Source organism: Patagioenas fasciata, chromosome 10, assembly GCF_037038585.1.
Source record: "Patagioenas fasciata isolate bPatFas1 chromosome 10, bPatFas1.hap1, whole genome shotgun sequence".
Classification (NCBI taxonomy): Eukaryota; Metazoa; Chordata; class Aves; order Columbiformes; family Columbidae; genus Patagioenas; species Patagioenas fasciata.
The window spans coordinates 17,469,659-17,497,387 of NC_092529.1; the positions used below are offsets into that span (position 1 = coordinate 17,469,659).

General features: G+C 40.9%; 1 protein-coding gene across 4 annotated transcripts in view; it reads left to right on the top strand.

Moving 5' to 3' along the window:
- TAFA4 (TAFA chemokine like family member 4) overlaps nt 1-27,729 on the top strand; it is a 78,940-nt gene that overhangs the window by 19,087 nt on the left and 32,124 nt on the right. For all 4 annotated transcript variants that reach the window (XM_071813245.1, XM_065845837.2, XM_071813246.1 and 1 more), the window contains exons 2-3: nt 6,466-6,601; nt 9,676-9,791. In XM_071813245.1, the coding sequence (XP_071669346.1) occupies nt 6,522-6,601; nt 9,676-9,791 (196 nt within the window). In that variant the 5' untranslated portion in view covers nt 6,466-6,521. The remainder of the gene's footprint in view (nt 1-6,465; nt 6,602-9,675; nt 9,792-27,729) is intronic.

A 27,729-nucleotide genomic window follows, 5' to 3' on the forward strand; every position in this document is an offset into this window, starting at 1 on the left:
CTGAAAGAACCTGGATAATCACAATGAAAAATTCTCTCTGATAAATGTACTTGAAAGAGTTGAAATGCTGGGCTGTAATGAGGAGATCGGCTGTGTCGGCTATGCAAGTTGGGAAGTCTGTGCAACCTTAAAATGAAACCTTGATAGCAATACTTACCTCTCCAGGAGTTTACTTGGGCAGAAGAGCTCTTTGTAGGATAGTGATGGGTCTATTCTGACTCTACAGCTAGAGCAGTTCTGAGCGGTTCTGTTGGGAAGATGTTGACTCAGTTTGAGCTGAGAGAACAGGTTCTAACATATTTTCCTAAAAATTATTTTTCTGAATGAGATTCTGTTTAATTTAGATGTTCCTCTCATACACAGAGATTACACTTTTGAACCTGAAGTGATCAATTATTTGTGCCAGCATAACTCATATGCTTCATCTGCAGGACTACTTATTCTTGTCATATAAATACACTTAAAAACTGTGAGTTCTAGTGACCACAGGTCCCAGAATACATGCTGAATTTAGTGCATATGAAGAAACTACTGCTCCCTCGCCTGGAGGGGATCCAAACTAGCCCCTGTAGTTTGCATTATATCAGGTTCTGAGTAGATGTCCAACTTGTTCTGCTTCAGCAGAGAAGGCAACAGCTTTGGTTTCAAACTCCTCCTTACTCTGTGTCAGCTTGAGATTTTCTGGCAGTCCTTTAGTTCTCACCTTCAGCCCCTTGCCTGAATTTGTTTTCTGATTTCATGTATTGCTGTTACTGCTTCTGTATGACCCAAGCTCCACTGGATTAAACTCGGAGGCCACAAACACTCACATAAAATGAGTCCAACTGAAAAAGGCTTTCCTACAGAGCATCAACCCAACTCACTATTCTGACTCTGATTGAATTAACTGAAGAAGACTACAGTGACTGTGGCAGAGAATTAGGGTGGTTTAGACATATTTTTGCTGTCTTCCCTACGTGTCCTCTTAACACGGATGGAATGTTTGTTCTCATCTCTAAAGGAGACAGTGAAGACAGATATACCCTAGAGCACACCAAATGCTGGTGAAGACAGACAAATTTCCCCAAAACACAGGGCAGAAAGGATGTCTGTCTGTATGTGGCTGGTCTGGCTGCTGGTATGGTCAATGCCTCATGCTATGTGGATATAATAGCTGTTCACTACTCCCTTCTTAGGAGACTGTGGGTTTTATTGCCTTTAGCTTTCATTTGCATTGTTTTATTTGCCTTCCCACCTCCTCCAGTTGTTGTTAAGTGAGATTGTGAAATATTCCTGCGGAAAGTGCTAACTAGTGGTGACAGACTGAGTGGATGCCAGCAGAGACTGATGTCATAAATGGAAAGTGATGTCATAAAAAAGCACTTAAAAATTGCAGGTGAAGCATTTTGGGAGTCTGCTGGGCTCTGAGAGATGCTGGTATTGGCTGTGGTCCCCCACTGATTATTTTGCTACATGCCAGGCTTTCTTAAAAGTGAGGAAGCACACTTGCACCTTGCTGCCACCTTGTTCAGCTGATTTTCTTGCTGTCTGAAGGGTCTTTTCACTTCAGTTTGCCATGTGGAGCTTGATGTGATTGCACCTTCAGTGATACCTGCAGGGAAGCAGACACAGCAGAGAAGTTGATGTTGGCTTTGGGAGTAAAGGTTAGAGGAACTGCGCCCAAGAAAAGCTTTTCTTCCTTGCACTGTGAGATTAATCTTATGACAGTACATGAATAACTTAGAGCCCTTTCACAGTTTGCATAGTGCCTTCCAACCTGGTGTAACTTACTCAGTGAGAGTAACGGCTAGCAGAACTGAGGCCTTTAAGTACCTGACGTGTCTCTGGGTGATGCACCAGCTGGAAAACCAAGCAGAGTATATCAGGGGAGAACATGAGGTACAAGCTGGAAGGTTTGTTACCTCTGTTTGTGGTATTGTTAAAGATCATCTCTGGTTACTGTATCTTCTAAGTTTCACTAGAAAATATCTGATGCTGAGAACTTGGCAATGAGGCAGAGAATATCTGTGTGATGGGTTTGATAGTGCAAAGCCCTCCAAGGAGAGGTTTCCTCTGTATCACTCATGTGAAAGTCAGGGACTTGATGACGGAAAGCAGAGGTCATTTTCATCTGCCAGCAAGAGGATTAACGAGATCAGATACTCAGCAGCAGAAGCTGGCCAAATTCAGCTTAGAAATCAGGTGTGGTGATTAAAATGATGTTAATTAACTGCTGGGATAACTTAATTGTGTTGAATTTACTGCCATTTGAAGTTTTTGGATCAAGCTAAAGTTACCTGACCTGATGCAGAGATTCCTGGGTGAGTGACAGGGGACTAAATTTGGAATCTAAATCATGTTATTTCCCTCTGACCAGCCCGTTTCTGTGGGCACAGAGGGACCCTGAGGAGGCGGGCCATGGCCCGTGAGGTGGGGGGGGAGCTGGTGAGGGTGAACGGAGGGATCCTGTGACAGCAACGTGTTAATATGATTAATGACAAAACTTAATTTGCACGGACAGTTCATTCTCGCACAGAGGAGCGCTTGCAAATTAGAGGCTTTGCGACAGGAGGGGGCCTGGGAGCGGGTGTCTCTGAGGACCAGGATGGCTCTGGTGGGGAACGATGATCTGGGGTTCGACGGAGCAACCGGCGCACGTTGTACGGATGAGATTTAATGAGATTTCCGCGGAATAACAAAAGTTGGAAGTGTTTAATAGCTGGCCGCTAAATTATGCATGCGGGCTGGGCCGGGGGCGGCTCCGCGGGGCAGGGGGGCGGCGGGCGCCGGCGGAGCCGCCGAGGCGGCTCACGGCCGCCAGGGGGCAGCAGCGCCACGCCGCAGGGCCGGCGGGTCCCGTCGCCTTCAGGGAGGCGAGAGCGTCCCCGCCGCCCCGCGTCGCACCCCCATCGCACCCCCGGTGCGGTTCAGCACCGACAAAACAGCTATTCCGCACCGACAAAACCATTTCCCCACTCGCGGCCCTAAATCTGCTGTGGGCTGCCAGGCCGGACGGAGGAGTGTCACTTTTCAGGGGTCGGCCCTTCCTTGTGGGCTGGGGGCAAACTGTTGTGGGATAAATGTGCGTTTGGAGGGATATTGCTAAATATATGTCCCATTTGGAGTCGTTTAGCCCTGAAATGGGTGGTTTGTGTTACTTAGCTGGTATGTGTAACAGGCAGAACTGGCCGAGCAGGTGTTTGCTTTTGCTCTTTTCCCTATTTTGTCTGTTTCCCCTCAAACTCGAATAGCAGGGCTTTTCAAATATACGTAGTGACCACACTAGATAGGTTTTCTTTGCTATTTGGGGATTTTGTTCGTTTGTTTGCTTTTGTTTGGGTTTTTAAATTTGTTTTTTAGTTGGTTGGTTTTGAGTTTTTTGTTGTTTCGTGTTTTTTGTTTGTTTTCTGAAGAAATTGTAGATGTTGCTCTGTTTTCTCTCAGTTCTTTATTCAGTGGGACGTGAGAGTTTAACAGGGCTGAGGGTGAGGTTAAACTCTCAGGCTGGCAAATTGCCCTTTGAAGGATGTGGCATCCATAGGTACTCCCTTCTAACCAATTGCTCTGCAGAAGAGGAGGCTTTTGAGGGATGTGCTATCTTCATTTTAAGTGAGGAATTATTGAGAATGGAGAAATTAAGGTCTTTTAAATATTTAATGGACAGAGGTTTTCTAAATTATTTAATAGCTTATTATGAAAGATGGTATAAAATGGCTTAGTAATTTATTCTTTACAGAAAGTAGCCATAAGAAGTATTTTACAACATGTAAATATTGGTAGGAAAAGTATCTAATTTAAAATGCTATCTTATTCTGTCTGTCAAAAGAATTATATAGTGCTCATATAATTGTCAAATAACTTGAGACCTTTATTGTTTCTGTTCTTGAAATGCTTCTCTGGCATAGGCAAATGTTATTTATACCAATTTTACTCAAGTCTACAGGCACAGAGACAGACTGTGCTGGGACTGAGGTGCAATTCCCTTCAGATACTAGAACACACAGTGTTAGTTCAGGCTCATGGATGCCGTAGATACTGGCACAGGAGAATTTTGTGGCCTGAAGTGGGGTCTGGGGTGACTGACATGCAAAGCAGGACTTGTTCATGGTCAGCCCAGGTGTAAATGCTGAGAGCAGGGCCTTTCCCTTCCTCCCTCTCCCTCCTTCCTTCTTTTCTTTACCGCAGCTTTGCTAGAGATGGAGGTGGGGGTTCAGTAGCCTCCTGCCTAGTGCTCATTGTATAAAGAAGACCTTTTCTTAATAAAATTGCTTTCCTTGGGTAACTTGCATTCAAATCCTTCTTGTGTAAATTAACCCTGCTGTGCTGAAGTCAAGGACTTCATCCACAAAATTCCGCTTGTTGCCAGATGTACTGGCACCCCTTGGGAGGTGATGGTGGATTTTACTTTGCTTGAAGCAGTGCTCGGTTTGCTCGCAGGGAGGGCTGGTGCCCGTTCCTGGGAGCAGCCGCCTTGGCAGGACGTGCCGCCCCAGCAGAGCTCCCGGCCAGGGGCTCAGGAGTGATTTGCTGCTTTGCAAATGAGCAGCTCTGCTTTGCAAAGTAACATTGTGCCCTGAGACGAGGCAGGGAGCGGCATTAAAACCACTGATTGCAAAATACACACAAAACATGGTTTTGCCATGAGAAGCCTAGAATTCCTTTTATTATGCTGTTATTAACTAGGTGAGCCTCTTGCTTTTGTTCTGATCTGCCTCCTTTAATGACATAAACCAGCTGAATCTCAGATTTAAGATTGCCTTATGCTCATTTCAAACAACTCTGTTTTCTTAAGAAATGTTGCTGCCTGGAAGGCACCAGAAAGCCCCAAGATATGCTGGTGGCTGTAGCATCTGCCCCCTTTTGTTATATCAATTTAATTAGAATGACTTAGAATAATGAATGCTTTCTTGTCTTTTACCTGTGTTTAACATACGTTTACAGAACAGGTTACACAGAAGTTAGTATTTATCTGTAGATGCATCTACACAGTGGTTTTTTTTTTCCTCTGTAGTAAAAATTATGGAACAGATAAACACTAAAGCTCGAGTTAGTATATTGCAATATTGATTTCTACAAGAACACTGTCAGAATATATTTATTGTCCTGTTATGAAATGGGTAAAAATGTATCACACAACCATTTCAGTCATTCAATACTACATTGAAAAGTCTGTTTGTTTGCTTTTTCTTAATAGGCCTTTGAAGGCACACTTTTTTTTTTGTTTAATTTAATTTTATGTGTATTTATGGAATGAAGGATTAATATAGGACTGAGTGCTTTAAGACATCTCTTTGCCTGCATTTTGTTTTGATTAGAACTGCTGCGTTGTGAGTTTGGCTCACTCTGAACCTCTTCACGTTGAAAAGCTAAGATTGAGTAAAATGTGATTAATTATAGATTGCTGGCCTGGTACGTCTTTAATTCCAGCAATGACTGTTTTCTCATGGCATTCTGAACCGAAAGGAGCTGAGTGTATTGAGCCAGGGGCTTTCCTGTCCTAACCTTCTGAAAGGTGTCTGCCTATGTGCTTTTATGACCCCAGAGATGCTTTGCCCCTAAATGTGATAGTGTAATTTCGTGCTTATTAAAAGCAAATTTTTAATTGATCAAGGGAAGAGTGAAATGAAAAGAGTGGTGGAAGAAGATGAGAAAAGTTTATTGTGATCACTCCGTAGGTGAAGACCACATTATTATTGCTCTCACAAATTGCACTGTGTTGTGTTTTCAATAGCAGAAGGTCAAGCTGAGCCCGGGGATAGAAGTGAGAAAACAAATAAAAACAATAAAAACAAAGAGACTCAAATGCCTATGAAATGGGGAGTTTGAGGTCATTATTCTGCAGAACATGTGTTGGTATGGCTGCAAAATTGTCTCCGTATAGTGATTTTGAAGAGTAGCTTGTGGGTATAGGTGAGCTGGGTGTGAGATGTGATGCTGGAAGGAAGTAGCGATGAAAGTGTCAGAGGATGCTATAATGCATAGATCACACAGCAACGATCCTACGGATGTGACCCTTCAGAGCCTCCGCTCCTGAAGCGGCCAGACTCCAAGGGCCTTCGCCAAATCTTTATGAAGACAATGAAAGATTTCCCCTCTCTTTAATAATTTCTGGTTCAAACTGTTGGAGGTTTCAAGTACGCATCTGGAAATCTGTGTGCACTGGGATGGTGTCTTAGACCTTACAGCTTTCATAGCAGCTGGGTGACGAGAGGGCACGTGGTTATAAGGACACAGCAAACTGCGCATATTAGGTTTATAATTTCTAGTATAATGAACTCTGCCTTTAGTTAATATAGTGATATTTCAGTGCTGCTTTATCAGTTTCTCTGTGTTCTTGGAAACAGGTGAAAAGAGCAATACAACTGCTGCCTTTTGCCTTTGACTGCGCTGTAGATGGCACTGTGAAACAATGATTTTGGTAACAAAGGCCGGTTTTACAGCATCATTCCAGACGTTAATTGCAGTGTAATATGGTTTTCTTTCTAGGTCCCCAAAGTGAAGGAAAAATTCTGAAATGCAGAAAGGCTTATTTGCTGCCGCAAATGGGAATCTGGAATAACTATGAAAAACACGCTGAAATAATTGTGTTCAACTGGAACAAAATTCTTGCAAAGTCCCCAAGGTAAGAGCACTTTTTATCTTTTGGATGACACTGAAGATTTGCTGTTCTGGTTAGCAACAATAGCCACTTGAATCCAAGAGAGAATGAAGGCTTGACATTTCTGAAAGCAGCAGCCCACGGACGCTGAGGGGCTCAGTACGCCTTGCTGCATCTGGCTGCTAAAATTCATTTTTTCCCTGCCTTTTTAAAGATCCCCTTGTATTTCTTTACATTAGCGGGCTTAAGACCTGTATCTGGTCTTCCTGCAAGGCAGACTAAAGTCTGTAAATGTATCATTTGAATGGCACTAGGTGCTTTTATCAGCCTTTCAGTGTCAATGTAAGAAAGTTGATGTTTTGTGGCAATACACCCATTCCTGAATTTGAATATACTTACAAAAGGGTGGGATTACCCTGTTAATCTGTTGAAACCCGGTTTCCCGTTCCCTAACATCAGGGCCATGTCTTCGAAACAGTCAAACACATGATCTGGGAAAGGTTTTGAAATGAGGTCAGCACGCAACCATTTCCACTGAGACCAGCACTGCTTCTGCACTGCGAATGGTGGGAACACCTGTGTTCTCTTTCACACTGAAATAGCAGCTGTTGAGCATGTGGTGCCTGATTTGGCACTAAATACCTGCCCCCTCCATCAGCTCACACCAGAAAAGGCATGCTCAAAATGTCTGATCTGTGGTAATTTCAAGGGTTCAATCCTGCTTTCAGTCACACCACAGGAAACCCAAAGGAAGGTCCCTGTCTTCATTATGATAGTGCAGAGTGACACCAGAGCTGGGGTCTCCACTGATACTTGGATCAGATTCCTGTGTTTGCATTCAGTGCAACAGAGTGATGGTATTGCAGGATGAGCGGATAATTGCTTCCTATTCAGTGGTAACCTGTGCATGAGGTGTAAACCTTGTGTTTCTCATGGAGAGAGCAGGAGAACTAAGGTAAAATTTAGTTCTCTCCTCAAGAAAATGAGGTTCAGTTACTTGGGGAAGATTTTGGTCACTAAAATCTGAAATGGTAGGTTGATTTCAGAGCTCACGGGGCAGTTTTCTTAGATTAATATTGGATCAAGAGCAATAATAATGTTTGTGCTGGTTTCACAGTGACTCAATCCCATTAGCTGCAGTTGCATTATGTGGTTCAGGTGGGTGCAAAAGGTGAATTAGGTCCATGCTTATTAACTGAAGTGTAACTGCTCTGAATTAGCCTGGGAGTGCTCCATAAGAGGATGCTTGTATGGTAGGCAAGGACCAGTGACATCTTTATCTTCTGGGGTTGACTCATGCTTGCAGAAGGGTCCTGTATATGGCCGCAAAAGAGCCTCAGTGTGTTTCTTCCTGTACTGGTTCATTTGCATTCAGGGTGGTAACATGTTGGGCTCAAAAAAGAGTTTCTTAATGCAAGGAAAGGTACCTTTTTTGCCAAATCAGTCCTTAAAATGTGGTTTCTTTACATACGTATTTTTTCTTATATCTGTAGACATGGTAAGTTATTTTTAGCAATATTTGAGTAGATTTTTAGAGAAGTTTGTAGGCTGGAATAAAGTCTACAAGGACAGCAGGGGGTGCTAGGTTTTTCGCCTTTTTTTTTTTTTTTAAGTGTGTAGTGTTTGCTAAAGTACATACAACAGTCTTTTGGTCTCTTAAATTTTGATATTAATAAGTGCATTTGTGATATGTTTGGGCCTTATCAACATGCCCATTCTTACACAATTAGATAACAAAATGGTTTTGTGACGTGTGAAAGGGAAAATTATGCAAGCACTTTTCAAAGAGAAAACATGAGATATGTTTTGGTTTCACTTTTGGATCATTACCCAATTTAAAATAGGATAGAAGTGCTTAACTTAGTTTTGACAGTAGAGCCAAGCCATGAGTTAGGTTGGTTTCTTTTTTTAAACTATCGGTATTTTCAGCACTTGAATGTTGGATTAGCTGAATATTTTCAGGTATTTTAAAGACATACAGATAAACAAGTTGTTTAGAAAATACTTGGAAGAATTGGAACTGGAATCTGCAGGGGAAAGAAGTTCCCAAAGGACTTTTTGCTGCATGCTTATGATAGACTTGCCCAAATCCCAGCATGCTGATTAACTGCAGACTAACATCCCTGCTATGAAAGCGGTGTTTAGTTCAATTTATGCAAATCTATAAATTGCCTTTAATTAATTTGATGTATTCCTGCTTACAACATTTGCTGAAAGTATGGAACATTGTATCTAAGGGTTCAACTGCATAATGGCCATTTATGTATTGCATGAGTAATAAATCATTGTAACCGAGTTTAAGAGAATGATTAGATTACCTTTCTATATGATGAATGGCATAACATGAGCTATTGAGGGATTTAATTGTAGATATTTGCAGCAAAATGACTGAGGATTTGTGGTCTTAGTCTTATTCATGATAGTGTTAGAACTAACAACATCCACCTTCTTTAGAACAACTGTTTTCCGAAATGCACTTTCTAACACCCTGGCAGAGCAGCAAGTTCTTGCTTATTTGGCTGAGGTGCTGATTTCATGAATGTCTAACCCTCAGCAAATTTACCAATCTCTAGGAAATCTGGCAGGGGTTGTGTGCTTGGGATATCAAGGCAATTCATCTGCATGACTACAGGGGAGTCGGTAGCTTTAACAAATATATCCTTAGAAATATTAAGTAAAAATGATATTTTTCTGTCATGTTTCTATAATTTTGAGGCAGGTGCAGTTTAAAAATAGTAGCACAACTTATAAATATGTATATTTAAATTTGAGTGTGGATGGATGTGAAAAAAAAGAAAGAAAACATAACCCCTTATGTCAGACTTATAGAAATATATTGCACTCATGTGTTGTTATAAATATGTATTTGTGGGTAATAAGATGTGTGATAGCCTTTGCATTGCTTCTAATTATAAAACATGCTTCACAAAATATTGATCTCAACCAAACCACGAGTATGCTTTTGTCAGTGTTGCCTTGTAACAAGCCGTATCAGTTATTCTTCAGCATCTCTTCAGCTTTTCATTCCCCGCATTATTTTTATGTTATTCCCTACTCGCATTGTTCTTTCACTCAACTGTTTCCTTTTCTGCCTCCAGGATGAGATTCTGTGCCAAATCAATGCTTCTGTCTGACTGGCTCTTTCTGGTCTATGTGTTAATGGTCTGCTGTAAATTGTTGTCCGCCTCTAGCCACCATCCCCGGGGGCACACAGGTAGGAGCTTTTAAACTCATTATGTGCTACTGAGACCAATTAATACTGCTTGCAGAATGGTAGAACCCACTTTTTAGCAATGGATAATTGATGAGGCTGTTGACAGCACGTTATAATCAGTTCAATGGGTTAAAAATACAACAAGAAGCAAAATGAGTTATTGTAAACTTTCACAGTTTTTCATTAGTAATTTATGTACTGAAGCTCACCAGATGGTTTTTGGAGTGACTTCATGACTGGTAGGGCTTTGGGATTTGTTTGTGTCCTTTTATTTTATCCTTACTATGCACCTCAATGAGGTCCAGAGCTTTCAGTGGAGCAGCTGATGGTTCTTAGGCATATTTTGTGCTCCAGTGTCCCTGTCCTCACAATGCCCCTTGGACAGTCAGGTCCCCCACCCTGGGGCACGGTGACTCCTCACATTTACCTCCCCTGGCTGGGGAGCAGAGGAGCAGGACCCTTGGTCAGTTAACAGCGTCCCCAGCTGAGGAGGTGCCCAGACCTAGAGAAGCTTCTGGACCAGCTCCTAATGGCCACAGACAGATCCAACCAGGCTGTAAGATAGGGCCCACGCTGAAGCCCCACTTGGAGTCTTCTGGGAGCAGCGAGACTGTGAACAGAGTTCTGCCTTTGCTGCTTAAAGAAGCTTCCTGGGATTGAGAGCCCTCACCTTCTGCTTGGTGAGTGATTATTTCTCCTGGATATATCCTTGAGTGAGCCCTTGCTCCTCCTGGGCAAGTAATTATTTCTGCTGGGTACCCTACAGTAAGAGAGGCCTCTTTAGAGTGAGTGCCTGTACGCTGTGCACCATCCTTCTTGTGTGGTTGTATGGTAATAATATCCCCAACTGGTACATCCAACCTGCAGTTCATTAAATGTTGCCAGAGTGCTGACTGATTTTTTTGGATCACACCACTACTTGCATTGGTTTCTGTCAGTTGTTTTTGGTCTGTTGGTTGTTTTCAATTCTGAATTACGGTTGATTTAAGCTTATTATTTGCTTGGAGTTGTTTTGAGGTGCCTCCGTGACACTTATCCGAAGATATTCTGAAGAATATTTTTATCTTCTGCTTAATCCAGTTGTTATCAAGAGACTTCACAATGGTATTGTTAGCTTTGGTGGGCAATAGATCAAAGCCCTCAGATTTAGAGTAGTCAGTTCTTTCACTAAGTACCACAAATACTGAACTGTGGTTTAGTTCAGCTTGTGGTATGCTCTTTTTCCTAACCTGCACAGTGAGGCAAGCAGAAAGATATTTCATTTATGAGAATGTGCTGTTGTAGCAGAGTATATCTACCAGGCACAATGTAGTATCTTATTATAAATGACAGAAATAGCTCAAAACAAGCTGGGTTGGCTTCATGAAGAGATACCAGACTCGAACTTCAAAGCAACATGTCTGTGCTAGGATCTTGCAGATACATCAGCTTGAATGCGGAAAAAAATACAGATGTAGTAGTGTTCATGCAAAGATATCAGTACGAGTCCTGAAACAGGATAGCTGTGTTAGCCTTGTGTCACCTTATATCCCAGGAGAGAGAGAGAGAAGATAACAAAATACCACCTGCAACCTCTGCTTTTTAGCAAAGGTCAAAAGCCTGGCTGCAGCTCCATAGTGAGATGACTGTGTTCTCAATACCGTAGTTAGCTTCATGCTGGCTTGGAGATTTCTGCAAGTGTTGCTATTTGTGAGGTAGTCTCATTCTTAAATTAGGTGTAATGCCTTAAATCTGTATGTAATATTCTCAGCTCTGAGCCAGGCTGTTGTGGGTCCGGGTCTAATGTTAGCATTCACTTCAGCTCAGTGCTAGGAAGGCAGGATGCATTTGTTAGAGGCTCCATCCTCCAGATGAGACAACCTATTGATCTCTTTCCTGGCTGCTTCTGGTGATTGTCTAGGTAGGAGCTGAAGGCTCCTCATGTGCTTGCCAAATTCTCTTCAGTTCTGGCAAGCAGGGCTGACTGTGACCTGCATGTAGCTGCTGTGTCTATGTACATGCTCACAGCACATCAGCAGTGCCTGAGTCTAAGAGCACACAAAGCACCTCCTTGCCTTACCCCATCACCATCTCTGCATTCCCTGGTGCTATGCAACACTCACATGTGTTTACCATTAAATGCAGTCACAGGTTATGGAGAATAACTGACATGTCACAGTGAAACCCCATAAAGCGATTCCAGTGAATAAATAGAGTGTTAAAGGATGATCCGTATCACTGTTTTGCGGGTAGCTGTTATGGAAAGGAGTTGAATCACTTCACTGAGGAGGGGGATCTATGTACAATGACAAGTTAATTAGGACCTCTTGACCTCTCCTGTAAACAACTGCTGCTTAGAAGAGCTTTTCAGAGCTGGCTACACAGCAAAACCTAGAGAACAGCCTTCTGCAGCTTTTGTCATTCATGGAAGAGTCTTGTAAAAAGAAATGTTATTTTTGTCTTTTAAAGATGCACTTTGCATGTGTACCTAAGGGAAATAAGGCAGTAGTGATCCTGTGTTGTGGGCTTATATGATGAACATTCATTATGTGTTATGTAAATGATGACAATAACATTTCAGAATGCTTGACTGCATACCTCTAATTGACACCAAGAATTCTTTCTCCCGTATCAAAGAGGTACTATAAACTGCAATCAAGCTGCTTGACTGTTAAACAAATTTGCATACAGTGCTTTCTCTGGTAGCCTAAAGGTTCTGCTCTTCATGAAGGGTTGGTCAGATTGTGGAACTCTTTTTCAAACAGACACCCCTGAAGCTGGGTCCTTCATACACCTTTTTAGACTACAGTGCTATATTCTTCCCCAGAGATGAGTTTCTCTTGTGTGTACACTGAAGTGAACCCCATCCTACTTCATGATTCCATGTAGCGGATGAAACAGTCACCTCATGTTTGATTCTCCAGCTCCCCGTGTCTGACATATGGCACCACAGAGCATTTTGAGGGCTTTGGGGGGCTCTCCTCAAGGGGGCCCACAATTCTCAGCCTCATTTTATCTTTGTTGTTTGATACATCATCTAGATTGACCTTCTAATGTACGATCAGATCTGTGATGTAGTCTGATATGTGAGCAAGACGATGCCTTGTTCATCAGGAAAGCAAATAATTTAGGGTTTTTAGTGTAGGCTGTTCTGTGGAAAGCAAATAATTAGCCTGATTTGTTTAATACAAATTAGCATGGTCTTGGATGGCACTTGAGATAAAACTTCTGCTGTCAATAGACAACTTAAGTATTTTTCAAAGTAAAAGGTCTTGAAGCACACTAGAGGGATGAATTCAAGTTTTGGGTTTGGCAGAAGTTTTGTCCTGTGTCCCTGAAGTCAGGCAGCTTTAACCTGACAAGTAGGTACCGAGGTGAGAAATACATGCTCGATATGCCTAGCCTGGAATGCTTCAGGAGAGGCTGTTTTTTAAGAACATGCTGTGTCTGCTCCTGAAAATCAGTGTATTTCAGCCTATGTACTTGACATCACTAGTCACTTTTGAAAAAATACTTAGTTGTTAAAGCTAAGAAAGTTTATTAACCAAGAACAGACAATAGAATATAAGATAGAATATAAGATGAAAAGTGGGGTTTGACTTTTTTTTTTTTGTTCCCAAAATACTGCTGTTTTTAAGGAACCTAATCCAGGAAAAGACAATTATTGACTTTGGTCATGTTAGATGGTGCCTGAAAGAATGACATTTTGCAGCTGTGTCTGCAGTATTCAGACAGGAACAGAGACTAGATCTTTAAGGACCCAATAACCATCCTGTTTCTGAAAAATGAGAGAGAATGCCATTGAGCATCCCCTTTGACAGAAAGGGCCTCTTCACTGTAATAATGTGTAAGACAGACTTACTTCTTTCTTTTTGTTCTGCAAAACATTCACCACCCTCAAATAACTGTTAGTGAAGAAAGAGTCTGTTCAATCTGGCAAGCCACTCCTGCCATCGCCGTGAAGCAGTGTGGATCTTGAGCCCAGCTTTGGAGGCCACAGCCTGTTTTTCATTTGAATGATGCAATTGCTTTGACTGGCAGTTAACCAGGCAAAAGGTAAAGGACAAATGTTCCCTCTCATTATCATTAGATCACTAAAGATACTGCTCATACAGATTGTTTCAGCAGGCTCACTGTACATCTGTGTAGAGAAGACACTTCAGAATACTCAAGTGACTTTGTTGCTCTGAATTACCTTTCTGAAGAGTTTCTTTTGTGCTGACAATAGCTGAAGGAAGCATAAGCACCAGCCTTACCACAGCTATTTAAAATTGGGCAGTATTTCAGGCTCCCAGAGTACCTAACTGATAAAATGATCAATTCCATGCTGTGCTGAATGAAGCAACATACATTTAGCACCAGAAAAGATTTGTTTTCACCTCACTGCTAAAATTCAGGATCTGCAAATGAAATGAAGCATTGAAGAGATACTCCCTCAGGTCACCTCATGTAGGGGCTGGACTTTGTGGACAGAATCCTGTCCCCATTGGAATCAGAGACAAAAACTCCTCCATTACACACGCTCAAGGACCTCATCTACTGACGTGAAGGCTGTGTGTCTGAAAAATGCAGTTTTATATTAGAAATACAACTGCTTTTGAGGAAAAAGGGAAAAAGCAAGGGGTTTCTCCCCTTGATTTTGGGTTGGAGCATCATTCTTCCCATCGGTGTTATGGGGTTGCCAGGGGCTCAGTTCCCTGTTCCACCAGAGGGCCCTGCAAGGCAACCAAAGGGGCTCCAGCACAAAGGCCCTTGCTTTTTCCCGATTTAAATCATCACTGTGCATTTTACTAATTAGAATTGTGAGTCCTTTTGTATTTCGATGGGTCAGACATGGTTAGAGCACAATAAGCTTTAGCCCTTCGTTCTATTTAACTCCTTTTATGTCTTAATGTTTTATTCATTGTGTTATTTATGTGTTTTATTATCCAGCTTCTAAATATAGGGTAGCTACAATATACAGCCCTGGCTGTAATCTCTTCAAGTAATAAGGCAGGGAAAGTAATTGTATTGAGCAATAGGTTTCCTATAAGACAAAAAGGAGCAGAGTTCACTGCATGAAGCTTGCTGGTATATTTATTTTTGAGAAGAAAAAAGAGGAAGAAGTACTACTTATTCTTTTCCCACCCCCCTCCTTTTTTTTTTTTCCCTTAAATAACAATGGGAACCTTTAATATATATGACTGATTTTGAAAACTTCAGTTTGGATGCAGAGCTATGTTACCAGTAAGGAGCAATTCAGTGTCAAGTTAACCTTTTTTAAGGTAAAGCATAGCTTCTGGTATCATCTTCCATGAGTGTGCACTTTAACTGCGTGGATTGTGAAAAGATTTGTGTATTCCAGGCTGTGTGTGTTGGGGGGGGTGGGGCAGGATTACAGACAAACAGATGAATGTGCAGGTTGTGCTTTTCATGTTTCGTTGTGCTTCAAGATTGTGGGGGGGGGACGAATCTTCTATAAGAAGATGGAGTCATATTTGTGGAGTCTCAGGCAAATGGCCAGGTCCAGTATATCAACCTGTACAACAGGGGGCTGAAACCTCAAATTTAGAACTTCTGTTACTAAGAAATTCTTACATTTCAGATGGGTAGGCTTGTGCTAATGTGAGGAGAAAGAAGTGGTTGGATAAGTGAAAATCCACAAATAGGATGGAAAGCATCTTGTCCTCAGCATTAATTTGGGTGAAGTGATGCGACAAAAAGTGGAACATGCTCTACTCAGGAGCTCTGCTTACATGGAGGTCAACATGCTGAGTTCTTGAGAGGATGGATATTTGAGTGATGAAGGCAATAGATTGGAATGTAAAGGATTTGCATTGAATTCCTTGCTCTGAAAATTATTAAAAGACTTGCCTAAGATGAAGTCCTGACCTGCTGAAGTGGGAGTTTCTGATTCTTCTGTGATTTAGTCTCCAGCCTGCTCCGGATATGTCATATGGTTTTTGGTCCCAGCAGAAAAGTTAGACTTCATAGTTATGATTTTATTAACGGTTAAGCCAGTCATTCTTACAGTATTCATCATGCAGTGTTTTGCAAATAGCTGCCATTTTGAGAGATGGAAATTGCTTTAGGGCCTGTTCTGCTATTGATCGACATGTCTGTACTTACTGCCTGGGCTGCATTGCCACAGCCTTACAGTTACATTGATTGTAATAGCAGCACAGAGCCTCTCCCAAACTTAAAGTCCAATTTCTATGTAATTGTAAGGCCTTGTGCTGCTGGAGAGTTTCATCCCAAATGAGTGACTGCACAGATAGTCCATGTAAATAGATACCAGTTTCTGTTGATTTGGTGGTTAAGACTTAGTGTCTGTGTTTGTCTGCGCTACCAGGTGAGCGTGATTCAGAAGCAGCCTAGGACATGCTGAGCCTCTGTGCTGGCTCAGTTGCCCATGCTTTTGGCTGTGAGTCGGGAAAAAATATTCACCCTGTATTTAAGAGCAGGAAACTAGTTGTCACACTTTACTGCAGCATCACAGATGTCCCACATGTGCTTAGTCCACTGCACGAAGAAATGCCCAGCTCTGCTTTCATACCAAGTGTGGTATTTCCCACTGTCAGAGCTGTCCCTTGATGTTAGTCTGAAAGTTTACAGTGTTGCTGTGTCTGGTCTCAAGGACATGTTTGAGCAAGCATTTCTTCTTGGAAACCAGAAGTTGTTTAATTAATAATGGAAGAACCTGGAGATGGATTTTTTTTTTTTTAACTGACATTTAAGTGTTTTGTTGGCTGAGCACCTCCAGATTGCTGCCGATAGGCCTTTGCTGCAGCTGTCTGTTTTTCTGTCTTTGGCAGCATTCTTATATTCCTTCAGTAGAGTGGACAATGGATTCTAAATCAGGAGATTAAAGATGTCTTGTAGGGTTCAGCAGGGTAATCTCTCCTCATCAGGCTGGAGATGCTATCCATCAGCACAGTAGTAGAGACTATACCTGACATTCATTATTTTCCAGGGTGGCAATCTTTGACAACACCCTGCAAATGACAGAAGTTATGAGTGGAAAATTGTAGGATCAACGTTTCTATTGCTTAGCGGTTGGCCTTCTGTTTATTTATTTATTTTTCTTTCTACTTTGGTTTCCCTGCTGGGCAGCATCCATGTGCTTTGCAGTCCAGTGATGGTCACTATTCTTTTGATTTTATGTTGTTTAAAGAAACAACAACCAAATAAGCATGAGGCAGGATTTCTCATGGCATAATTTCCTGCTTGCATCTTCCTGATATCTGTTCATCTATTAGTTTTACACCTGTGTTTCATTCCTTAAAATAGCATTCTAAGATGCAGTGGCTATTTTGGAATAAACATTTCTGTTACTGTCTAGCACAAATTGTTGCAAATCAACTTGGTGTGTTACACTTCTGGGGTGGAATGGTGGGATCTGTGTGTAACAGATCACGATTGCAGTAACAGCTGTTTGTGGGGTGCTGTGTGCAGCTGATTTCAGTTTCATGTTGGCTGATGATGCCTGATAGCAAGTGAAATTGTAAGCAAATGTAAAGCAAAAAGTTAAGTGTATCAAGGTAGTCTTTCTGATCCATCTTGTTTTCAGGTCGGGTGAAAAAGCTTGGAGTATCTCTTGTGCTCTGCATATACTTTTTTCTATAGCTCCCTCCTTTCTTGGGAGATTTCCTTCTACATGGCAGGAAATACAGGTTGATGGAAAGCAGGTTGACCTTCTTCCTCCATGCTGCCCCTGGATTGTCGCTGGACAAGCCACAAAGATGAGAGGGTTCAAGGGCTCTGTGGTGGCATTAACCTCCTCGGTTAGAGCACAAGGGTCCTTCAAAAACAAACAGTGCAAAAGGGGCAAGAAGAACAGCACCCAAGTCCCTCATTCATAGATGTGACCTTCGTAAGGTACCAAATTGGATCCAGTGCTCTTCCTAATCCAATGTACAATACAATTGTGCAATAAAAGACAAAATTTCTTGAAAAAAGAGTATAGGAATATCTGCTTTCCCTATAAATATGTATCTACAACTCTTTCATGTTATGCTACGTGCCATACAATTTGAAAGTATGAAGGCTTTCTGACACGTTTCCTCCTCCTTGTCACAATGATGTCATTTGCAAAGTCTGGTGATGCAATAAAAAGTATGTTGAGGTACTGGAAGTTATGGAAACAGATTCCTGCATTTCATGAATACGCAATAATTGTGCAAACACTCTGCACCCCTCACCCCATTTATTTTTTTAAATGAGGCACAATAAATAACGGATCGCCCAAAGGAGCAGTGCCTGTTCTTGTGATTCACCATTTTGAGCAGATGCCCTCTTCAGAGGAGATCAAACAGGAAGATCTTAGACAACATATCATCCCTGTTTGTTTCTATCCTAAGTATTCTTAGATTGTCTTTAGAAAATATAGTTTACTGAAAGTATGAAAATCAAGTCAGAGTATAATTTGAAGAGTGCAAATGATGTTAGTTGGCATATGAGTGTCTGTCCCATATCATAGATATGCTGATAATTGCTGTCTATTGAGTCCTTCCAGCAGGTGTTGTTATTCCTCTAACTGAAAACAAACAAACAAAACAACCCAAAACAAAACCAAGCCAGACAAAACCAAACCAACAAAAAACTCACCAAAAAACTAAATCAACTAAAATTCTTTGTCTAAAAGAGTTTGAATCTGGAAAGAGGTCCCCACTGTTCTCTAGCTGCACCCTAATAGTGTTGTTGGGTCACTGAGCAATTAAAATGTAATGGATATTTTTTTTTTTTCAGTGTTTCTAAATGCATCTTGCTTAAAAAAGGAAAAGAAAGCCAAGTTGCACTAGAAGTTGCCTTTTAAGATTGGCACTTGCTTAACTGTGTGTCCAAATGAGTTGTCTTAGTGCCCACTCATGATAGAGGTTAATAATTTACTTTAATTGAGTTATTTTTTCAGATTTTGTTCTACTTCTAAGGTTTCAAAGTGAGGAAGGAACAACATAACAGATTTTGCTATCAGACCAATGCTCTTTTGTTGTTGTTTGAACTACATAGGGAAAAGCACTAATTTGACATTTCATTTGGAAGTGCTGTTTCCTCCGCACCTCCACACAGTATTTTTACTGGAAATTCAAAAACCCCACAACTTTGTGTCAACATTCTTCAGAAATTGAGTAAAATTGCTGCCCTCAGCAAAATGTAGTTTACTGCAAGAGATGCCACAGTCCCCAAAAAAGGAGCCAAGATAATTAGTGTACAACTGATAAATAAGTCTGCTATGCTAATGTAAAGAAACATCCTTTTATCAGACCAGATCACATGGTAGTTTGTGTCAAGCTAGAGAGAAAAGAGTTTACTCTGAAAACATGTCCTCTTCTTGGGGAAAAAAACCCTAGTTCAACAGTGACTGTGAAAAGCATTTTTCTCATCCTCTCCACTATCAAGGGATTTGGATTAACCTAATTCTGGGTCATAACCAAGGCCTGAGTAGGTTTGCTTGATGGTGGGGTGTGTTTGTTTGTTTCTTTTTTTTTTTTTTTGATAGAATAATTTCCATTTTTCTTTCAGCTGTAGCAAGAACTGTATCAGAACACCACTAAATAGAACTATGGCTGTAGAATGACCAGTTTACTGGGGGATAAAGGTGATCCAGCATTCTCTCTGTATTGCCATTCAAAGAGAAGGGTCTTTGCCCCAAGTTCTTCAGTCTAAATAAACAACAAGGCTGGAGTAACTCTGCCCTGGCAGCCAGGCCCACTGAAATCAGAGTAATACAAGGTGTTTGTCAGTAGAACACAAAGTGCTTTACAGATGAAGCGTGATTATTCTTATTTAACAGATGGGGGGGCTGAAATGCACATGTGTGCATGATGAATGCTTCCAGGCCTTGGGAACAAATCGACTCAGTTGCAGAACAGTGCCAGAAGTTATGTATATATGGTTTCCTTGCTTGGGACTTGGCGGCTGGGCTACTGTTTATGCAAACAACACAGATCAGTACTTAAATACCATCATTGCACTGTGCTGTCTGGCTGCAGTGAAGGTATACACCTATCAAAGCAGACAAGTGACCAGTAAGCTCCTTCCCAAACTTATTTCCAATATTTCCTAGTTCAGAGTCCATTAGCTGAGTTGGTTGAAGGCCATGCAAAGAATTTGCATTTTAAAATTATTATTAATGTTTTGCATTGAATGCTAAATACTTTATTCCTACAGTTATTAAGTCTTGCTCACTATATATATGTTTAATGCAGTGTGACACGGGATTTCAGTCTCCGATCTGTTAGATAATAAACACTATTAGCAAGGTCATCCCTTGACCAATGAAAAACTGCATGTTGTGAAATGATGAATTCAGTCAGGGAACAGGCAATGGGAAGATGTCTGTTTTGTGGCTGCCTCAGCAGATGGTTGTAATGACACAGTAGATGTTGCTAATTGCCACTGCTCTCATATTAGCAGGTTCACTAAGAACTGGTTGGCCACTTGCCTGTGGAGATGGGGGAGAGGGGAAGTGGGGTCCTTCTGTCTCAGAGGAGGTGACAATACAGTCATTGCATATTAACAGGATGATAGAAACCTTACAAATGTGATCAAGTCCTAAGACAGAACCAAGCTGTGTAACATTCTGGTTCCCACAAAACAATCAAACATTTTTGGCGAGACACCATTCTTTCCCTGTAAAGTTGGAGCAACAGCTTAGTTGAAGAATGAGATTACACGCTTCAATGAAAGCAAAGGTACTTTTGATCTATACTGGTGACAACACACAGGGCAAAAAACATGAAAGGAAATTACTGATCACTGGAGTTATCTGGGTGCTGTGTTGTGTTTAGAAGCCTGTGTTTTAACAGACAAGTTAGAACAGCCTATGAGTATGTATTTCAGATCTTAATTCCATTTGGTGTTAATGGATTTCTTAAATACCCCGTCTTACCATTTACTCCTTAGCTTTTTTCTGTATCTGAAAATCAATAAGTAGTATTTTTTTAAAAAAAGTCATTGATGTTATATAACATCCTGTAAATAATGCACTAAGCAAAGAATGGATGAATACAAAAAAAAGTGTGAAATGCACAAGGATGCACACTATTTAAGAGTGTATATACAGAACAACATCCAATTGCCAAGTGCTTTCTGGGGCAATGAGAGCTACTTGTTATTTTTTGCATAAATCTCATGATTTAAGCTATCTGCTCTGTGAAAGAAAGATGTCAGGCTGATTGATAGAATGACCAGGACATGACAATTTTCAAGGAAGAAGAATGGCAGAAATCACTTTCAGTGGAGACAGGATCTCGAGATGTCTTTGACCACTTGATAAGCCAATTGAAATTCAAAAATCACATTTAAATTACCAGACGATGAAATGAGAGTGAAATAAATAGGTCTGCACTAATGATTACGTACTCTCTTGGCTAGAATCAGAGATTAGATATTATATTGTATGTTTTCAGTTAATTTGCTGTACTGTATCCAAACAAGTGCTAAAGTTTAAAACATTGTTAAACAGTAACCTGTTAGCAATATGCCGAGGCTGAAATTATTCTTCATGTTACATGCTATGCAAGTCTTTCTATGTAATATTTGCATGGATGTGTGAATTACCAGGGCTTTAATGCTGCAATTAATTTTTTTTTAAAAGCTAAATGGGTTTCTTATGTTTTGGTATAGAGGCAAATCAAGGACATCTGTTTACCAAAAAAACATAACTATCTTATTGGGCCACAGTTCACCTACTTGCTTCCATTCACCGAAAAGAAAGTGTCATCCCCTTCGTCGTTGACTGCTACACCCCTACTGCTGTTTGGGAGAGCTCTGTGTAGTGCGATTTGATGCTGTGGATTAAATGATAATTTTATGTTTCTTGCAGTAATTTTACAGGACATACTATGAAGATATGAAATACATGCACATGGTGAAACAAGAGTCTGTGTCAGCAGTATCTCACAGTCTCACAAAGCAGAACACTGGTTGTGCAGCTGGACTGCTGAGGAAAGCTCTCTCCTAGTCCCAAGTCAGTCCACTTCCCTCTGCTTCCCTCCAGTTTTCCTTGATTTGCTGGAGGAGTTCTAGCCTATTGATGTCTTGCTGTAGAGTCCTATTAGCATCACAAATTTATCTTCTTCATACATTGCCCTGTAGACTGTACCCTGACAATTTAAGTTGGCTTTAAATTGTCACTGCCTCTGCTTCATCGTCCACAAGTAATGATGTTGATAATGAAAATGTTATGCTATCATTTACCAATTCTGAGGCCCTCTGTTATCAATGAGGGGATGCTAAGTAGATAGCAGAGCATCGGAGTCTCATTTTGCTCTACACATCTATATTCTGAGCTCCCAAGTACTAAAACAAGGCAGACATGGGCTTTTAAAGTCAGATTTAACATGATATTTAGGTACCTGTTGCTGCAGATTAGCAACCAGTAGGATTTTTCAGATGCATGTATGCAAGGTAGTTACTGAACTTCCATTTTAACTGCAAGGAAACTTGTGAATTTGAAGACCTGAAATTTGTGATGGTACAAGCTGAGACACTGAATGTTACAAAGCTCGTGTAACCATCTCTCTGTCAGCTCCAGCATCTTATAACGGCTAAACAGCTGCAGGATCGAAGTGGATCAAATCCATAGAGTGATTTTACAGGCAGCATCAGGAATGAGCTGGAGCAGCAGATATGTCTCTGTTGTCCTTGCACAGAAGGTGCAGGCTGTTACAATGGCTTCTTATTCAGCGCCTCTTTTATTTTGCTTTCTCTGAAATTTTTTGTCTTGGAAGACATTGACAGCAAGGTGCAGAATAAGCATCAGTGTGACAGTGACTCAGCCCTTGTTAACCGTAGATTTGTACTCCAGTGCTTTCTACTCAACCTCCCCACTGGATGGCAGCAGCAGAACACATCCTTATATTTCTTTTTTTTAATCGGAGTAAGTAGTGGGACTGCCGGAGTTAGAACGTACCCTCCCAGCTCCCATGTTACTTTCTCCCTATTTAATCTGTTATTTGGCTCTGTGGACCCAGGAGAGGCACAGCTTGGTCTTCAGTTTCCTCTTCTCAGCATCCAAGAATGTGTATTGCTGTATGTGGTCTTCAAAGAGCCAAGGGCTGTGTACCTGGTGTGGGTCAGACTGCAGCAAAGACCAGGCAGAACTTTACCTGGAAAGGGAACTGATACTGAGCATAAGCATTTTCCTTCCAATTTTCATTAGGCTATATCAACAGCAATTAAAACAGGCAGGTATTTACTGCCAGATAGCGTGGACAAATAATTTAATTTCCCGCTGCTTAAAAAATGATCCTCATCTTAGCAGGCTTTGTAATTAGATTTGACCTTGAGCAATCCCACATTCCTCATGTTACTTGAAGTAGTATCTGAATTTTTGAGTCTATTTAAAATGTAAATGATGTTACTTAAAATTTGTAACAACATCTTGTGTGCCTTTGTAACATAACCTAACACACGTCTCCTAACTAAATGACATGATTTTATGCTGAATGCTGGGACCTACAATACTTTATGTGTGTGTCAGCATGTAAATGGGACCCGGCTCACCTCCGAGGTGAACAGTCCCTTAGGATGAAAGTGTGGGCAGTTTACCTCAGTGTCAGTGATATATTTTTCAGCTGTTTATGTGCTGAGTCTGTACAGTGGGAGAAAAGAGATTCGTACAGTTAATGTGTTTTCTGCACTATGAGAAAGTCCCACAAAAATTAAAATTCTAATGATGGTGAAGTTTTTGGATATCTGGGTGGAGACTGAACTTCAGTCTACAGAACCAGAGCTTTTTTATTTTTTTGACTTTTGATCTCTTGCAACTAAATACTGAGACTTTATATAAATATATATATATATATATATATATAAAATTTTCAATTGTTCTTGACTACTTAGTAGATACTGTAGCCGAAATGACAGTAAGATATATTTCTGAAAATATCACACCCACTTTCTTTGGAGACAGTTCTAAGTTTAAGAGGAAATACTCATATTTACCAGGGGGTAAATATGGTATCAAGTGGGTAAAAGGAAGATAGTGCTGTTTGCAAGCAGGAATAGAAGATCAAAACACAGACTATTTCCCCAGAGCAACAGGGTCTATAAATGCTGTAGCAGTGACACCAGGTGCCTGGATTGTTAACAGTAATTCCACAGTCGTTCCTTTTGAATATGTAGAAGAGACTTAATCCCAGCCATGGGTCCTAGTTATGGTGCTAAGCAAAAATGCGGAGATAATAAAGGAAGGAAAATTATTATGTGGTGTTAAATGCAAGCTTGGAGCTGGTACAGACTTGACCTCTGCTATGGCCCTGAATCTTGGAATGAAACAAGATTTTGGCAATTTATTGACCTCCTTCTGAACTTGCAGATACAGTGAGACAGACCTGTTTGAAACTTATCAACACAAGCCATGTGCGTTACCTGAATGTATCATCTGATGCTGCACTGTGGAAATTGGGGCTGTTTGTCTTATGGGACTGTCCCAGATGTTGAATTTATCTGGTTGGCTTAAAAGCCTAGAGGAAAAAATGCTTTGAAGGAGGATTTTTTAGAAAGAAAGAGATCTCTTTACTCAGGTTAATTATGTCATTTAGCAAAGATGTTATTAGTCAAACTCTGTGATTGACCCCTTGGGAGTGGTGTTACGTATGACCCAGGTGATGGATGATGGAAGATCCACAGCAAGGGCAGAGCATCTCTAGCTGAAATAATCCATGTAAAATTAGAGAGTTTAAGGGGACTTTGGGAGTTTTAAGGGCACAGCATAGATGGGTGCAGGGATTCCCTCCTGTACATTTGTTAGGAAATGATACAGTATAATCAAAGGATGGTTTATGTCCTTGTAATAGTTGTGTAAAAAGGCTGCTGTTAAGTAGATCCCTATGTTGGTGTCTTGTTTAAAGTATTGGGATTACCTACAGGTGTCAGGAACAATAATTTGCTTTTTGTCCTGTGCAAGTTGTTTCCTCCTTCTTAGTCTGTTCCACTTCAGCTTGCTCTTGTGTATTGTGATACTTGTCAATCCAATAGTCCAACATGTTCTGAATTAATTATAAAATGGAACTGGGACTGTTACAGAGAGCAAGAGATGACTGAGTCTTACTTTGTTTAGTGAGACTGTCTAATTCACAGTTCTTTCAAAAATGAGAATCATGTGTACATCTTGCATTTCAAATACCTTGTAACCCCGAAGGACTGAAAGTTCCTAAAGGAGCAAGATATACATAATTTTACTGTCTCTCTAACTGTCAATGACTCCCCAATAATTTTTTGAAACTGCTGGGCCAAATCCAAGGATACGAGGATCTTAAATGTAGTAGGATTTCTAGGAATTTGAAGAAAACCAACAGTGAGGTACAATATTGTGTCCACTAAGAAAAAGCTACAGTGTGATTGTGAGGGTTATCTGTCCTGTGTGTCCTGGCAGCTTGCTGATTAATGCAGCCCTGCACTGGAACCAGCGCTTGCCTTGTAGTTAAGGGGCACAGAAGATGCCTGAGCACTGTGAAGTGGATGAGAATGGAAGCCATGGCAGTGGTGTGGGATGGGGACAGAAAATGAACATGTTGTCTTGAACCCAGCTCAGTGGAACATCACAATCAGTGAGGGGTTATTTCTTACAGTCACCTCTTAAATGGGCTTTGTCTCATTTAATGTCAGAAAACCCTTTTCATTTGAGAAGATGGTGATGATTTGAATGCTGGTTTTCATGGCATTGCCACTGTGAAATGAACCAGATGTAAGATTGCCTGTGGGGCCATTCTGTGTGGCCTGGGCTGACAGAGGAGCAGGCATTGCATTATCTCGAAAAATCTGGTAAATATGTGCATATGTGGCAGCTCCTTATGACTGCGAGCTGTAGCTGCTGTGCCAGTGGGATCACTCCTCCCAGCACAACCATTGCTGTTCATGCATGTGAGTGTGCAATTTACTCTCAATTTCTGTTGCATTAGATGTTAATTATTAGATATCATCCATTTGAGTACTAGCAACAAATTCTGAGCAGGAAAGGTCATTGTTTGCCCCTGGGTCACTTTTTAGACACTTCCAAAAATCCCATTTGCAAAGGCTGACTCTTATTGTATGAGCAATGCCACTCCTTGTCCTGAAATGACAAGGAAATACCAGTAGCGGCTTGCCTGTTGAATCTCTTCAATCTTGTTTCATATTAATTGCCAAAGTTGTAAAATGTATTTAGCAGGATCCCATAAATAATTGCAATCTGAGAACGGAATAATGATGGAAACTAACTGTTAAGTTAGCCAGATCGTATAACTGCAATATTGTGTGTTACCAGGAAGGGCTTACTCCAAGTTGCTCGCAGGGTCACTGTTTTGAACCTCCTTGAAACCTGGAGGAAGCCTAATTTGTGAACTTTTATGGATTTCTTTATGTAATAGTTCTAAGAAGCCTTGCCCCCAGTGACCTAATTATGTCACCTGCATGCTGCACAACTTTGTACTCAAGCAAGACTGCCACGGGGCATGTGAGCTTTGTAGTGAAATATTTTTGTAAAATGGATTTCATCTTTTCTTCCTTCCCACCCCACCCAAGTACAAGCTGCTGACTTCAACATTTTACCTGAGGTTGGAAGCTCCACTGACTTTTGGTTTGTGTTTTTGTTTTTTCCTTTCCAAAATGCCAAAGATGCAATGATAAAACTAATTTGTCTTTTTAATCCTTACCTTGTAATTAGAGCTAACAGAGGCTGGAAAGAGATGCCAGCCAAGTAAGCTCTTTCTCTTTAAAATCTCTCCAGGCACATAACTGAGTCTTGGGAGAGCTTTAAAGAAAAGAAGTAATGAAAATCCGGCAGGAAAGGAAAGATAAGCCAACAAAACTAAGACTTAAGTGTGCTATTTTTATTCAGGACTGGGGGGTAAAAAAGACTCTGGTACCTCCCGGGTTCATTCTCAGATAAAACGTTTGAATCACTAATTATTTTTAAACAGATGAGCTTCGCTCTTTGTTTCTGCCCCACTGATTTCCCCAGTACTGAGATTTTTAGGTAATTGAAGATGATGTTGATGTTATTTGGAGGTTTTGGAATCCTTTTACTTCAACTTTGTTTGATAATCAGGTTGGTTTTACTCTGAGATCAGTAATTTTCACAGAGTTTTGTTTTTCTAGAAGGCAAAGCACCAAAACACAACCCCCAACTTATTTAAATGTTAGAAATCAATTAGCTGTAGAATTTAGGCATCTAGATCTCAGGAAATGTTTGAAAAAGCCACCGCTTTCAGTCAGGCAGAGCACCCAGAAACAAAGGACAGTCATCCTTGTTTGTAACCATAAATGAGGTGATGGTGGTGGTGGGAGAGACCGAATGGCAATGGGCTGAGGCCGCAGTGATGGCCTCTTGAGAAGCTGAAATAACGATGTTCATATCATACCTTTGGGCAGGATTCTGCAGTTTTATGTCAGTAGATTTATAGTGGTAGAGCAATGCAGAGCTGCGTTTGTGCATGGATCTGCTGATACCATTGCTCTAGCGCAGCAGGTTCTTTGTTTCTAAGAAACACATATGCAAAATCTCCATTCTTTGTTCCCGTCTGAATACATCTAATGCCATCAGCGCAGTGAACGCCAATGTTCCTGTTGCCAGCTGATCCTCAGAGGGTCCCATGACTTCTGCTCTCAGTGGTTCTTTCCTTAGTCTTTAACAACATTTGTTATATAAACACTAGTTTGTAGAAATGATGACTCTGAACATTGCTCTGAAATAGTCAGGTCTTGCAGAACTAAACCACATTTTTGTTGGCACATTATGCTGCGCGTAAGACTTCTGTTTTTGCATTCCATGTATGACAAGGAATGCAAGCCTTTTCTTGTGCTTGCATTCCTGAAGACCAATAAAAACAAATGGTTTTAAATAAGATTTCTTTTGATAAACCAGACACTCAGTTAAAAATGAAGCTCAAACCCTTTTTTACTTATGCTTCTAGTCTTTTTGAGGTAGAGATATCCAGATGAATAGACTGGGCCTTAGCTAGTATTGCTTAAAACTGGATTATTTCCCACTCCC